Source organism: Pezoporus wallicus, unplaced genomic scaffold (assembly GCF_028554395.1).
Source record: "Pezoporus wallicus isolate ANWC-B61680 ecotype Strahan unplaced genomic scaffold, APGP_CSIRO_Pwel_v1 contig_4191, whole genome shotgun sequence".
Classification (NCBI taxonomy): domain Eukaryota; kingdom Metazoa; phylum Chordata; class Aves; order Psittaciformes; family Psittacidae; genus Pezoporus; species Pezoporus wallicus.
Window position 1 is genome coordinate 789,655 of NW_026641383.1, and position 14,967 is coordinate 804,621.

General features: G+C 42.1%; 1 protein-coding gene across 4 annotated transcripts in view; it reads right to left on the reverse strand.

Moving 5' to 3' along the window:
• Positions 1 to 1,207: 1,207 nt before the first annotated feature.
• PELI1 (pellino E3 ubiquitin protein ligase 1) overlaps positions 1,208 to 14,967 on the reverse strand; it is a 43,967-nt gene continuing 30,207 nt past the window's right edge. For all 4 annotated transcript variants that reach the window (XM_057423368.1, XM_057423367.1, XM_057423366.1 and 1 more), the window contains 6 exons: positions 8,282 to 8,426; positions 7,068 to 7,197; positions 5,387 to 5,488; positions 3,183 to 3,380; positions 2,884 to 3,072; positions 1,208 to 1,960 (listed from right to left, as the gene is read on the reverse strand). In XM_057423368.1, coding sequence (XP_057279351.1) covers positions 1,394 to 1,960; positions 2,884 to 3,072; positions 3,183 to 3,380; positions 5,387 to 5,488; positions 7,068 to 7,197; positions 8,282 to 8,352 — 1,257 coding nt within the window. In that variant the 5' untranslated portion in view covers positions 8,353 to 8,426 and the 3' untranslated portion in view covers positions 1,208 to 1,393. The remainder of the gene's footprint in view (positions 1,961 to 2,883; positions 3,073 to 3,182; positions 3,381 to 5,386; positions 5,489 to 7,067; positions 7,198 to 8,281; positions 8,427 to 14,967) is intronic.

Consider the following 14,967-nt stretch of genomic DNA (forward strand, 5'->3'; position numbering starts at 1 on the left):
GCTCAACTCAATCCTAAAAAGGTCAGGTTGTGAATTTGCCATGAAGCACGGTCGGTTAGCAGCAAAGCTGGATGTAGTGCACTGGCCGTCTCTGGTGGATAAAGAGGGAAAGGATGGATAGGGAGAGCAGAGAGATACTTACTAGAGCCCACTGCAGTGTGAGTGGACCTTACCAAAGCATCACACACTGAGGTCTGTGAGTCCACTCCAGTCCCAGCTCAAGCTCTCCCCTAACAGACTGCCAACTGAGACAGGATGCGCAAGGATGCAGGCGCGCATCCCTTGGGTACCAGGCTTCAACTTTGTTCCACGTGTGGCCGAGATGAGTATTTGCACCTCACAACAAGGTAAAGGCAAGCACATGAAGCCCGTGGCTCCTGTATCCGACTGACAAGCCTGTCACAAGCTGGGACTGCGGCTGATTGACAAATTGCTCCCTGCTCCCCCTACGCATGCACATGTGCATCCACCTCTCCCTTCACCCCCTGCCCCAAACAGCAAGGAACAAAATGAGCCTCATCTTTCAGGTTTGTTCACGTTTAACATTGGAAAACCCCTCACGAACGTCACTAATGCTAAATAAAGAGATGTGTTAGCATGAAGGGAGAAAAAAAATCCTTAATCTAGACTAAGTTGCATATTCAAAGAGTCTGATAAATACTTCTCCTCCTAACCAGATCTTAAGTACAGTCCTACCTACCAAAAAGACATTTCAAGAAGTCCTCCTTAACTACCTTTCAACGTGGTTAAAGCACACCTTTTTGCCATCATCATTTGCATTAGCTTTGTTTAAAAAGCATTTTAACTACTCTAAGAACTCAGTATTTTAGATTAAAAGATTTTTCTACCATTTCCATCTCATGTTCTTCTCCATCCAGATCTACACTACACATCCAACTGCCGGATGTAACACACTATGGCCATGCTACTCTCTAAACATTCTACGTATTTGCAGTAATAAAGATAAATAGAAAAGAGTTAATATACACGTTATATTTTACAACGTTTGCATCCAAGCTGTAAACTAATGTTCTTTGAACTATTTACCCTCCATATACAAAAAGAATGAAACAACTTTCAAATACTGTGGGCATGTGATTCAAAATCATTAAACGGAAGGCATTGAAGTTCACTCTACAACACTCCTTTGACCTCTTCAGAAGTAGTTATTAACTCAAAAAAAGAAGATTTCCCTCTTCTTCCCCCCCCATTTCCAGACTTTTCTCAATAGAGAGGGATTTAGCCACTGTAACAAAAAAAACAAAACAAAACAACCCCAAATTCTTCATCTTAATGCAAACCAGCAAAGCCCAGAGAATATGAAAAACAGTTGGTTTAAAAATCGGGATCTCTTAGCTTATCAAGTTTACTGCAGTCCTTGGAAACACGTGTGTTAGTCAAGAGGTCCTTGGAAAATGAGTCTGATGTAGCCTTGCTCACCAGCCAGCTGATGTGCACAGAAGGGACAGGCTGCGTGAAAAGTGTGAGTACCGTGAGGAAGAGGAATTTGGGACCAATATGCAGTTGTCTTTTCTGAGCACACGTGTCCACACGGGCTGAACGCATGAGTTGGAGGTCCTGCATCCACATAAAAACCTGCCTCACATCCAAGCCACAGAGGCACGTAGGGGCCCACTGAGCGGCACATGGGGCACTCGCGATCCTTGCCGTCTCTCTCCTCTTTGTTTCCCCAGTTGTGATAGCCGTGGACGTGGCCACAGTTCAGGTACACCCACGGCTGCTTTTCATCTACTACATCTTTTCTCTTCATGCTGGGAAAAGCCAAGGTGTTAAACCCCACAGGACACTGGGGCCTGGCTGCATTTATTTCCTGTCTTAGGGCCTCCAGGTGCTTGACAGTAGGAGTGCGTGAAAGCCCTTCTGCAGTGCGCCACAGCAGTGTTGCTCCACACAGGTCAATCAGAGAGCCATCCTGGAGCTGGTTCGTTTCATTCTCAACCTTGTGATGGACAAAGAGAAGGAGAGGTGTTACCTGAGGAGTACCTAAGGCACTTCCATAATACAAATCTGCCAGACAAAAAGTTTCAAGCAGCTCTTGACTGTCCTGTACAAGATGCCCATAGAAGAGCCCAGTGGCAGCTTCCCTCTGCCCTCTTTTGAAAAGACAACAAACCAAAGCTTCTTAAGAACAGATTAATGTGTACCTTAAAAAAGTAAGGCAAGAAAAGCTGCTCTCAAACCTTAACGTCTCCCAACTCCATCCCTACAGCAGTCCCAACTATGTTACCTGAAACGCATCAAGGAGGAATAGCACAAGTCTTTAGTCCTCCATCACATTTTAGACTGTTCTTTTTCAAACCCACCTTTCCACATGGCCTTCCTCTCCTCCAGAAAAAGTCATCTGTTAGCATTTCCACTTAAGTGTTCATGTAGTATTTCTTTTTGCTAACAGATCCCAAATCCAACCAATTATCTCCTGGTAATGCTGGCAATGCTTTTGTAACAAGGGGAACACTTGGAATGCCAAGGTGGAAAGGGGTATCCAGGTATATAGGCACATGTCAATAAAATTGTGATTATTCTTTATTATTCTATAAAAAGTGGGAAACCTTAAAAGCATGAACTCAAGAGGGAGAATCAGGAAAATATTCTTTAAACATATACATGACTATGACAGATTGCAAAGAGCACAGTAGACTGGCAACTCAACTTAGGAGACCAGTCTAGAGTTCAGGAGAGATCTGCAATTAAGTACTAGTTTGCAGATAAAACATCAGTTATTCAGGTTGAGCAAGACACTTTCATGTAAGAAGTCAGTGTAATTACAGAGGTGACATCTACAATGAATGAGGCAGATCCCAGGCTTTACCCCTTATGGTTGTACCCATTTTGAACAGGGGTTGCACAAAACACCACTCTTACCATTTTTCCCCTCTGCTGAGCTGATCTGGTTTCACGGAGGCTGAACACATTCCCACACACAGATATCTCTCTCCATACCCCTGGCTTGGAGTCTTCTGTAAATCCATTACGAGGATGCATAACAAGAACTCCATTTGTGGTTAGTCCATCCATTTGCCCATCTGATGTCTTCCACTTCGCAGCTTTCTCCTAGGAGAAATTACATCAATGAAAACTTTTAATTTGGCTGAAGTGGAGCTACGAATCAGTTTAAAAACAAGCCTGCACTGAACACAGGGGTAAAAAGAGCGTTCCCTTACCCCAAGAAAGATGTTTTTTGAGGAGTCAAATCCTGCAGCATATATCCTTGCTGTAAAAGGAGGGTTACGTTCACAGATGATTCTGCAGGCAAACCTTGATATAGTGCTCTGCACGGACTGCGTATCTGAGTTACTCTGACTCCCAGGAACCGTATCTGTCACTACAAAGTCTATAGGGCTTTCCGTTGAGCGACCAATCTGGAAAGGAATTAAAGAAACCAAACATAAACAAACCAAAATGTTTAGAAGTTTGCTTTTAAGTCTAGGAATATTCAAGCTCAAAACTTTTAAAAGTGACCAAGAAAAAAAATGCAAGTTTAAAGGATTCCCCTCCACCAATTTTAATTCAGGTTTCTAAAGCCTAATCTGAATCTAAGTGTTATTCCACCTCCATGTGACCAAAACTATTTTGAAGGCTGAGTACAGCCAACTGAAGGAAGGGGAAATAAAATGATGTAATTAAGTCAATTCTGAGACAACCTCCCATTGAAGGCCTTCTCATCAGAAAGGTTACACTCAGGTCAGCTGGAGCAGCTGCAGCAGCAGTACCAAAACAGCTAGGAAAGAGCAGTTAGATGAAAAGAGGTGTGATACTCAGTCACTCAGAATGCCCAGAACACTCTGAACAATGCCAGACTGTGAGGTGTGGATGCAGGAAAATTAGATTACATGAGCTGACTCTCCAGCTCTGGTGGGGCACTAAGGAGCAGCAAATCTGTCAGGAAAGACCAGGTCCAAGATGTTTGTGATGGGAAGGGGTTACATTAATATGCGCAGAATACAATAAGAACGCAACATCTGACTACAATCACGTTTTTTCTAGTAGCTGTACCCTCTTTTCTGACTGCATGGAAGAATGACTTTTGCAGTCCCACACAACTGGCCTGGGTTTGATAGAACTACATGGGTTTCATTGCTGTTCCAGTCAACTCATGTTGTCCTTTTCCTTATAACGTAGGAAGAGAAGTTACACCCCTCTCCCAAACATCAACATAGCCAGGTTTAAAGCCCACTGTGACATTTCTCGCACTTCCAGAGCTCTCAGCCTCTTCTAAAATAGCTGGTCACATTAAGACTGATTAACTGCTGGGCAGGAGACCCAAAAGCCTGAGGTGCTTTTTGGAGAAGGCTGGAGAGTTTTCATGAGACTGAAACTGCTTTGTCAGAATGTATTTTTCTATTGCTCCTTAGTCAGGATAACCCATCAGTAACACAGGGACTGCCACTGGCAATTTTAGAGCAGCATACATGCCACAGCATGCCTGAAGAGACAACGCTCACACAAACAATAGCTTATGCTGCACTTAGGTCATTACAGCCCTTTTGCTCTGTTGTAGGTTCTTGCAGTTGCAGAGCAGCTTCCTCCACCACTTTCCAACACCTCCCATCTCCTTAGATCCTGCAGTGGTGTCACAGCTAAATGCTGTGACAGCAAAACTCCTTACCATAATTTAGTGACAACAACAAGAAAATCAATGCAAGATAGTCTGGGAATCAGAGGGAACAAAGCTCACACAAAGAAACCCTAAAACAAAACCCTTCCTTTTGAGAAAAACAGGAAACAATTATAAGATATGAGCATGCACCACAGCTGCAGATGTGTTTGTGGTTCCTTCTCATACATACAGGAACTGCAGCAAAGTTGCTATGAACTGCCAGCACATCAGAACTGGGCCTCCTCTTGCCACATTTCCCAGCACGTGAGACTTATTTCTGGGTTTGCTTAAAGGAGTTAGGGGTACTTTTCATATTAGTTGTGTCAAAAGCTTTCCTGTCTTTTCACACTGTATTTCTTCTACCCTGTCTCCAGCTGGCTAATCCCAAATCCCTTCGTAAATGCCAGAAGCAAAGTTCCAAGTGCTTGAAGAGAATTGTGCTCTTTATTCTTCATGTTGCAAAGAGGCACTAGGAGACAGGTTATGCGACTTGTAGATTGGCAATCAAAGGCAGAACCATAATCTCATGCGTTAGTCACAAAAAAAACCCAACTTTCACCTCTGACCAAGCCTAAAAGAGATGCTCAGATATACAGCCTTGTTCATGTGATGGCCTGGGAATGAACAGAGTGAGGTATCTCTGAATAGTAAAGTGCAGAAAGTGACACATGCAAACTTTGGGGTCTGAGGGAGAAGGCATGCAGAGAGGATGTCTCGTTAGAAACCACCAAAAGTGAGAATGCTTTTAAATATACTTCCTTTACATACCTGGAACATATCTGTGTTGCTGTCATGTGTATATTCAACTACTACTGTCTGGGCCCGAGACAAAGTGTAAGATATGCTGTGTTGGTCCTTATTACTTATTGCCTGTGGAAAAAGTACCAAATATTATTGAACCAGCGAACAATAACCTTACTGAATACAACAGCAAAGCAGACTATATATATATATAACCAAGCTCCTGTTCTCCTCAATTAATGCATTAAGACAGATGGTCGTTATGACACACCTGTAGTTAAACTCCACAAAAGCCAGTCCTGGCCATTAAAAAAAAGGTGCAGGATTGGTTCAGCAACAGACCAAACTGGTCTCTTCACCACATGCTGCAACAAAATACACCTAACTGAGACATATCATTAGTCATGCTTCATGTTAAAACAACACTGGCCTTAACACAAAATAACAAACAACTGAGTGCGAAGGCTAAAACCGAGTATCATGGCCTCCCCAGCCTGGATTTCAAAAGCAAAGTGAGGACAAAAGAACCTGAGGGACTTCACTCTAAAATCAGGATCTGAGTTCATACCAAAATCAGTTATTAATAACAAGATATATAGACAAAAAACATAACAAGTAGTAGTGGTAAGCCAGGTAAAATGGAGAAACTCAGCATAGGGTGCAGAAGTTGCAGCAATCTAGTTTACAGTTAGTTGAAATTTTCATTCTGCAACTACCCCCTGGGAACTGAGCAAACACTCTTCTACAAGTGCTTCTAAATACCACTTACTTGAAGGCCATAAAGAATTAGTAAAAATAAATGTTCTTCTCACAGATCTATAGATTTAATTCTATTACAAGAATTTTGGTTAGAAAAATGCTTTTGATTTCAGAGTACTTTATGCCATTCCCTGAATTTAGGGATCAATAATATTTTTAAGTGTCAAGGTATTTAGGGAGTCAAACTTAACACTACTGTATTTGGTTAAGGGCCCTGACACTGGTGATCTCTAAACGACCACTAAGCATTCTCAAATTCCATTGGTTTTAGTAGAAATGTTCCATTTGCTGTTGAACATGATTGCACATACACTTGAATCACCACAACACAGAAGTATTTCATGGTAATACTTCAGCTATAATATATTAGTTTTGACATGAAATACAATTCAACTTCAGGACCTAAGCCCTTCCTTTCCTGCTTCATAAGGGGAACTCTGAAACTGATTACAAGCACTATAAACCATGGCCTGCAAAAACCACCTGTCCTCATCCCTGGGGAACAAACTGTTGGATGGAGTAGCAAGCGCACACAGAGCTTTGGCAAAGGATCATTTAAAAGTGAGCTTCACGTGAGGTGAAGTTAGCCCTAAAGCATGAGGGAGAGCGAAAACAGGAAGTCTAGACCAGATGTCTGCAGTGAGTTTGGAAGGAAAACAAAACAGAAAGTGTTTTACATGACTGGCCTGTGCCCTGAACATTCGTGTTTCAAAAATAAACATTTTTCTTTCTGGACACAGCAAGGATTGGGCATTAGTTTTGTTTTGCTGAACAGTTCCTTGTTATCCCTGATGGGTACCAAGAAAACCTTGGATAAACACAAACTATACTTTTCACAGCCAGAGCTTCATGCTTTTTATACCACTTCATCTCAGCATAACAGCACTGACTTCACTCAACTCAGACAGCACCAGGAGAAATGATATTTAACTAGACAAATTGAGCTTACCTTTGCTGCTTGAGGGGTGCAGGCGATATGCACAGTGCTAGGTTTCACCCCATTTGCCTTGGGCCTTTTAAATAAAGCAAACCTACTTTTTCTTCTTCCTCTATCTCCATTTGGTAGAGACCCATTGTACCTATCAAAAAAAGCACAGAAAAAGAACAAAGTCCATCTTCCTGTGTTACTTAGATTCCCATGAGATATAGATGAGAACTTTCATTCTAAGACAATTAATTAGTATGATATTAATAATTATAGATTTCCCATCAGTCACATTTAAATCTGAGAATTGATAAACACAATATTGAAACATGCCCAAAGGATTACAGCATGTACACACAAAGCTTGTAGGGCAAGGAATGCTACCCAGATCAATCTCAAAGCTACTATTGACATGTGAAAGACTCTGGTCCCAAACATGAGAACAAGTATGGTTATATGCCTATCTGCTGCTTTCTCTCTAAATGGCATCATGCTGTAAATGAAAGATTCCCCATACTCACCAACCCTGGTGGAGAGCTAGTATTTTAGAAAATTTTGATTGAAATAAAGACCCATAAGAAATAGATGTGCTGTCCTCTGAGGCTCCAATTTAATCCATTAGAAAAGCCTCAGAGCCTCACTTTGAACATGTCAACATAAACAGGCCAGCTGGCAAGCTTGCTTTATTAACATCTTCTGTTTGAACCTGGATATTCTAGTCAGCTGCTACAGTTTTTAGGAATATAAATAAAACTCTTTTTTATTTTACTTTAAGTCCTAGGGAACCTCTCCTTCCACATAATCACATTAGTCATCTGTTTCAGCCTAGCCTTGAACCAGCTGGGAAACCCTTCACAAATTGGCTGCCTTTCTCACAAAAACACTTACGTGCAATGAACACAAGACCTGAAAATCACCTTGCATCTACTCAGGTCCTACCTGCATGTTCACACTGTCACAAAACAGTATGCCCACTGCAATGCAATTTTGCAGTGTATAACGCCTGGCTGCCACTGAAAAAGGCAGCCTTCCTTCTACTCCCCTCCTTACATGAGTTCAGCTACTGAAGAAAAGCTAATCAGCTTCACTATTCAGTTGCGTGCTCACTAGATACACTGCAAAAGAGGGAGTTCAAGTGGTAGGTTGTGGGACCATCTCACAGCAACCTGCATTTTACCTGCTGGAAGTGCACCCTGAAATCCTACCTTCATTCTCACTTCCAACCAAGACACACTTACCCTAATACGATCAATTCACCATATTTCACTGGTGCTTTTGATGGATGATTTTCTTGATCAGGAGAAAACATGAGCTTAGCTAATGACTTCTTCTCAAATTTCAGGTCTCTGATCAAGAGTTGTGGCACACTTTGTTCATTATTTCCTGTAAAAAAGAAGGATAAAATTAAATGTAAGAGAAAAGACTCAAATCCCTCAGTTACACAAACCTACCCCCTGATACAGTACAATGCCTTGTGTTTTCTATATTTTGGTTATGCCTGAAATAATTTTTAAAACATACATATAAACCCACAATTAAGATTGAATTGCTTAGAAGAACTACCAGGTCACAAAAAACACAAGTTCACTTAGAAATTGATGGTATGGCCTTGATAAAGCATCCACAGTTGTCTTCCTTCATGCTAGTTTTTTAAATGGTATATTGCCATTTAGAATGTTTGGTTCAACCAGCTAACAAGAAGCAGAGCCAGATAGGGATTAAGTTTAAAGAAAACAACAACAAAGCAAGACATTGGCCATAAAAGTATCTGATTCAGAGCTTTAAGAAACTTCTGGATTTGCAGATGGATGGAAAGTGTGTGACAATTCGATATAGCCTATCATACCAGTTTGAGGTGTGCAATGTGACCTTTCATGTTCAACTATGTGGAATTCCTTCAGGAAATATAATTCTTAATGAGAACAGTCTCTTGAAGTACAATTTTTTGTCATGCTTCTACTCTGAGAAACAGTTCGTGTTAGGATTTTCTACAGCTTCTCATTAGTAACATTTCCAGACACCTCTGGCCTACCCAACCCATCACAACCTACTCAACCCATCACAGCCTACCCAGACAGAGCACTTGCTCAATAAAGACCCAAAGCTAATGCTAGCCAGTTTGAGGTTTTCTTGAAAAGAAATAAGAACATTCCCTTGGTACTTCCAGGTAAGATTCACACCAGCTCAAAGAAGATATTAAGCTTTTATAGTACTGATGGTTAATGTTCTGCCTTCTGTGCAAATACACATTTTGGACTACATTTCTTGAATCTTATCATCACTCTGTGTGACTACAATGCTTTATCTCCATTTTCTTCTACCTAAACTAGACCATAGATATTAGCCAAAAAGATACCGACATGCACATTTTACCTACCCCCATCTTATGTTCTAACCACAGAGAAATGGATATGGCAGTGGTTGACAACCTGCTCACATTCATTCAGAAGCCTATGTGAAGATCCCTTTACTGACCTCATCTATACCCTCTCCCAATCCTCTCTGCTCCTTCACAGAGAAGCTTGGCCTTCCACATCTCAATGTGCCTATTTCTTACTCAGCATGGATTTGCTGATTCCCCACCTGCAATCAGCTCACAGTGCTCTCTGAAAATGCAGAACGCTCCTTCATGTTTTCTTACATGCCATCCCATATATGTGGGAGGGCTTCACATAAGCACATGCAAAGACATCTTGCTGTCCTACAGACTTCTGCTGTGATGCCTGCAGAACACAACCATGGGGGCTATATCAAAACCTTTCTTTTCCTTTTCAGTTATCATTATTTTCCAGATCTCTTCTCCTTTGTTCTCAAGTCTGGGTACTGTGGATTTCACAGTGCTTCAAACAAGAAGTTAGCCGAAGACTGTCTCTGTGGTTAGCACACATATGACGTTATCACAACGGTATCCTAACCCACTGCTAAATGTGTGAGCGTGTTGTAATAGGCCCAATCTGCACAACACTACTGCGAAGTTTCTGTCCTGTCAACACAACGGTTACACCAATATGGTTTTGTTGCATAGGAAGCAGTGTGCATTTTCACTGGGCGCTATCCTCGTTCAAGCCTCAGGGTATCCATCATTTAGCTGGTGCAGAAAGTGCCTTATACTGATCCAACAGTCCCCATCAGTCACACAGGAGAGAGCAAAGCAGTGTAGTTTGCTCCAAAGCATTTCTAGACTGCTGACCCAAGGGTAGCAGTAATGTAACTGCTATGGTGAGGGTTCTTACTGTTGTAGTTTGAGCCCAAGGTGTTTTCGTTCTTTAAATTCTCCATTCTAAAATGAAGAATTTAAAGCAAGCTTATAATATGAAAATGTGACCTCAAATTCCTATCATGCCAGTAAGTCATAACACGTCAAAGTGGAGATTATCGCTGATAAACGCAGCCCCACTACACTGCGGTCACCATTTTAATGTTTGCTATGGCCACCTCTGGTCTTTCTTCCCTTCTGGCATCACAACCCCACCTTGTAGTACCACACCAGCAATTTCCTGAAACCATGTGCCTTTGAAGACTATCACCTTCAGCATTTCTCTTCTTGCTTTATTTTAAAATAATCTTCTCACATCATAGTTGCTTATATACTTATTATGTATCTTCTAAAAACAGCTCCTCATGTTTTCATCTCCTCCCCAACTGATTAACCTATTCCCTACTTGAATACTGACCTCCTCAGCAGCCTCCCCTGCAATTCAGTCTTCTCCACATACAACTAATTTTGTCTTGGCCATTGCATTTTGCATGCAATGCTTCACATTTAGAATCACAGAATCGTTAGGGTTGGAAAGGACCTTAAGATCATCAAGTTCCAACACCCCTGCCGTGGGCAGGGACACCTCACACTAAACCATATCACCCAAGGCCTCATCCAACCTGGTCTTGAACACTGCCAGGGATGGAGCATTCACAACCTCCCTGGGCAACCCATTCCAGTGCCTCACCACCCTAACAGGAAAAAATTTCCTTCTTATATCCAACCTAAACTTCCCCTATTTAAGTTTTAACCCGTTACCCCTTGTCCTGTCACTACAGTCCCTAATGAAGAGTCCCTCCCCAGCATCCCTATAGGCCCCCTTCAGATACTGGAAGGCTGCTATGAGGTCTCCACGCAGCCTTCTCTTCTCCAGGCTGAACAGCCCCAACTTCCTCAGCCTGTCTTCATACAGGAGGTGCTCCAGTCCCCTGATCATCCTCGTGGCCCTCCTCTGGACTTGTTCCAACAGTTCCATGTCCTTTTTATGTTGAGGACACCAGAACTGCACACAATACTCCAAGTGAGGTCTCACAAGAGCAGAGTAAAGGGGCAGGATTACCTCCTTCGACCTGCTGGTCACGCTCCTTTTGATGCAGCCCAGGATACAGTTGGCTTTCTGGGCTGTGAGCACACACTGAAGCCGGCTCATGTTCATTTTCTCATTGACCAGCACCCCCAAGTCCTTCTCCGCAGGGCTGCTCTGAATCTCTTCTCTGCCCAGCCTGTAGCTGTGCCTGGGATTGCTCCGACCCAGGTGTAGGACCTTGTACTTGGCATGGTTAAACTTCATGAGGTTGGCATCAGCCCACCTCACAAGTGTGTCGAGGTCCCTCTGGATGGCATTCCTTCCCTCCAGGGTATCAACCCAACCACACAGCTTGGTGTCAAACTTGCTGAGGGCGCACTCAATCTCACTGTCCATGTCAGCGACGAAGATGTTGAACAAGACCGGTGCCAACACCGATCCCTGAGGGACACCACTCGTTACTGGTCTCCAGCCGGACATTGAGCCATTGACCACAACTCTTTGTGTGCGGCCATCCAGCCAGTTCTTTATCCACCGAGTGGTCCATCCATCAAATTGATGTCGCTCCAATTTAGAGACAAGGATGTCATGTGGGACAGTGGACAGTTCTTTGCTAGACTACATAATGGTTGGCTTTCAAATTGACATTAAACAATTCGGAAGAAATACTGATATGAAATCTATTGCACCACTCATTAGGAAATGGTACAGGACTAGGAAATACCATGACAGGGTACAAAAAGATTTGAATGGTATCCACCTAACACTGTGGTGTTTGTAACACCTCCCTCATTCATTTCCAGAGGGTGGGAAGGCAAGCATTAAAAATAACTTTTAACTTTTGCCATTAGTACACGAGAAGGTTTGGTGTAACTTCTCCTCTGTTCACCCAAAAGAACAACTTCATGGGAAGCTGAAAAAATACATATCCCAGTCAGAGCCAGCTTCTGACTCTCATTAAAAGTAATTATACATGAACAGTTAAAGGAGACTCTGCTTTAAAGAGTTACCTGACCAGGTGGCCACTAACCTCCTCTGAAGAGATAAGTGAGCAGAAACCATAAGAGGGGCAAACAGTTCCAAGCAACAGACTTCAGCAATGCAAGAAGGTAACTAGAAAATCTTAGTATAAGGAAAAGCATCCAACATCTAACTCCCCCTTAACACATGTTTTGTTTCATGTTTAATGAAATCCAGCCAAGTTTATTTTGGGACCAGCACATATGATGGAAGCTTACTACTTATTTGACTTAAGGAAGGTTCAAGAGTTAAGAAATCTAGAGCTATCCTTAGTAAAACATCTTGCCTGTAAATTTGCAAAAGCATGGCTTGAATATTTGAACTTGATTTTTTTTTACTATATCTCAACATTTATGAACTGCACACACCACTTTCACAGCTCCTAACACCCAGTTAACTTCAGCCCAAGCACATACCAAATTCAGCACCCTGAAAAAACAACCTAATCAGTGCAATGTACACGCTACTTCTCACCCACTATGATCTACCTGATGCGCTGTCCCCCAAAGAAGGACTTATTTCAGTCCCAGAAATAACAAAGATTATTTATATTCTTCCAATGAGGCTTCACTGGAGTAGTCTCTGAACAATAGACTGTTCTAAACTCCTCCAAGAACCACCTTCAACTGTAATAAGGAGTAAGCTGTTAATGACAAGATCCTGCCCATTCAACATTCTTCCAAAATCACACAACAGTGGCAAATTTCAGGTCAAGAGCTTGGCTTCTGCTACAGAGAAGAGACCAAAGCCCCAAAACCTCTGCTTGTGCATAGTCCTGTATTCTACAATTGAAAAGATAGTGTGAGTAAAGCAACTTACACACAGGAAAGAAAAAAAAAAGTTTTGAAAAGGCATTGCATGGTTGGGAAAGAGGTTAGCACAAAACCACAATGGGGACCAGTTAGTGTCTTTTAGTCTCAAAAACAGGCAACTGCAACAAGAAGAACTCATTTCTAAACAATACCTTTTTATTCTTAAACAGTTCCTCTTGAAATGGGAGAAAGTTCAGTGAAGGTAACCTGCACAATACTGTGTGTCACAGTTGTGTTATCATAGAATGATTGGGTTGGAAGGGACCTTAAAGCTCATCCGGTTTCAAGCCCCTGTCAGTGCCACAGGCACTGACACCTTCCAGTAGACCAGGTTGCTCAAAGCTCCATCCAACCTGGCCTTGGACACTTCCCAGGGATGGGACTTTGACCCACAGCTACTCTGGGGAGAAGAGGTGACATCTAAACTGAAAAAAAGTATTTGTTTAGGAGTGGAAATCCAGTTTCTTACAAGCCTTCTGGCTCTTCAATATTCACTTGAGTCACAGAAGGCAAAAGACTGCTATGGCAGAAAGCAAGCCACAAATTTCTGATTGCATCTTGAATTCCATCATTCAAGGTGAATAGAAGAAAAGAAGGAAAAGCCATATCAATGTACTCCCTCCTGTCACATTCAAACACCAGAGTCTGAACCTAGAGGCAGACTATTCTCCAGGAAGACCTCACAAACCACACTTCAGAGTAGATGGAAGAGTTTGAGAGCCTGCCCACTTTTGCTGAACATGCCGTTTTCAGTGAGGGACAGAGAGGGAATCAATTTTGGTTGGTTTTGAACTACCATCTTTAGCTTACCAGCCACCCTCAAGTATTCAGCTGCCTTTTTGGCTCTTGAGACTCATACACAACTAGTCTTTGGTGGCTTCTACGTAAAATCTTCAGGGCTTGTTTGTGCTAAGGCACAGCACCTTGTGAGTGAGCTCACTATTCAGTAGATCAAGCACAGCTTTTGGAATTGCAGCAAGAATAGCAGTACCTTAATGGTTAAAATGGGCCAGGGGGAGGAGAGAACATGAATTCAATGAGCCCAAGCAGAGATTCATTAAACACTCGGCTGTGAGCTAAAAATACTAGAATAAAAGTCTCTTTGTAATAAATTACCATCATTTTCTAAACACAGAGCCAGCATTATAGGCTGCTAGCAACTGTAGCTAGTGCCAGACTAGCCCTTTTCTAAAATACTGCATTAAAAACCCACTTTCACAGTATAAAAAGGAGTCCTCTGTCAATGAGTATATTAAAATAAAAATATGCTGATTCAGATGCAAAAATGGCATTTTCCCCCCATTTTTATAATATTATCTTTATTCTCTGTATCTACATATTCAAAGGTTTGGAATTTTTTTGGCTTTTGGAAATAAAGCACAAGACAGCTTGTTTACTGATGTTTGTATTTTTTATACAATTTGTTATTTGTAGTTCTCCAATTGCTATCCTTGCAGTTCTCATACCCAGCTCTTCCCTCTGCAATTCTGTGTTAGATCAGGGAGGATACAGACAAAATCTGCTCCTTCTGACAGGTATTCGGTGACAAGATGAGAGGCAACAAACAAGCTACAACACAGAAAATCCTGATTAGCTATTAGAGAGAAAACAATCCAGAGCTGTGATGGAATCTCCATCCTTGGAGATCTTCAGACCTCAGCTGCACATGGCTCTGAACACCCTGACCGAAGGCCGTCCAGTCCAACTTTGAGTAGGGAGCAGGACCGGAAAACCTCACAAGCTCAATTATTCTAAGAATGCCATTTTATCAACACAATTTTATCAAGCAACTGAAATATACACCAC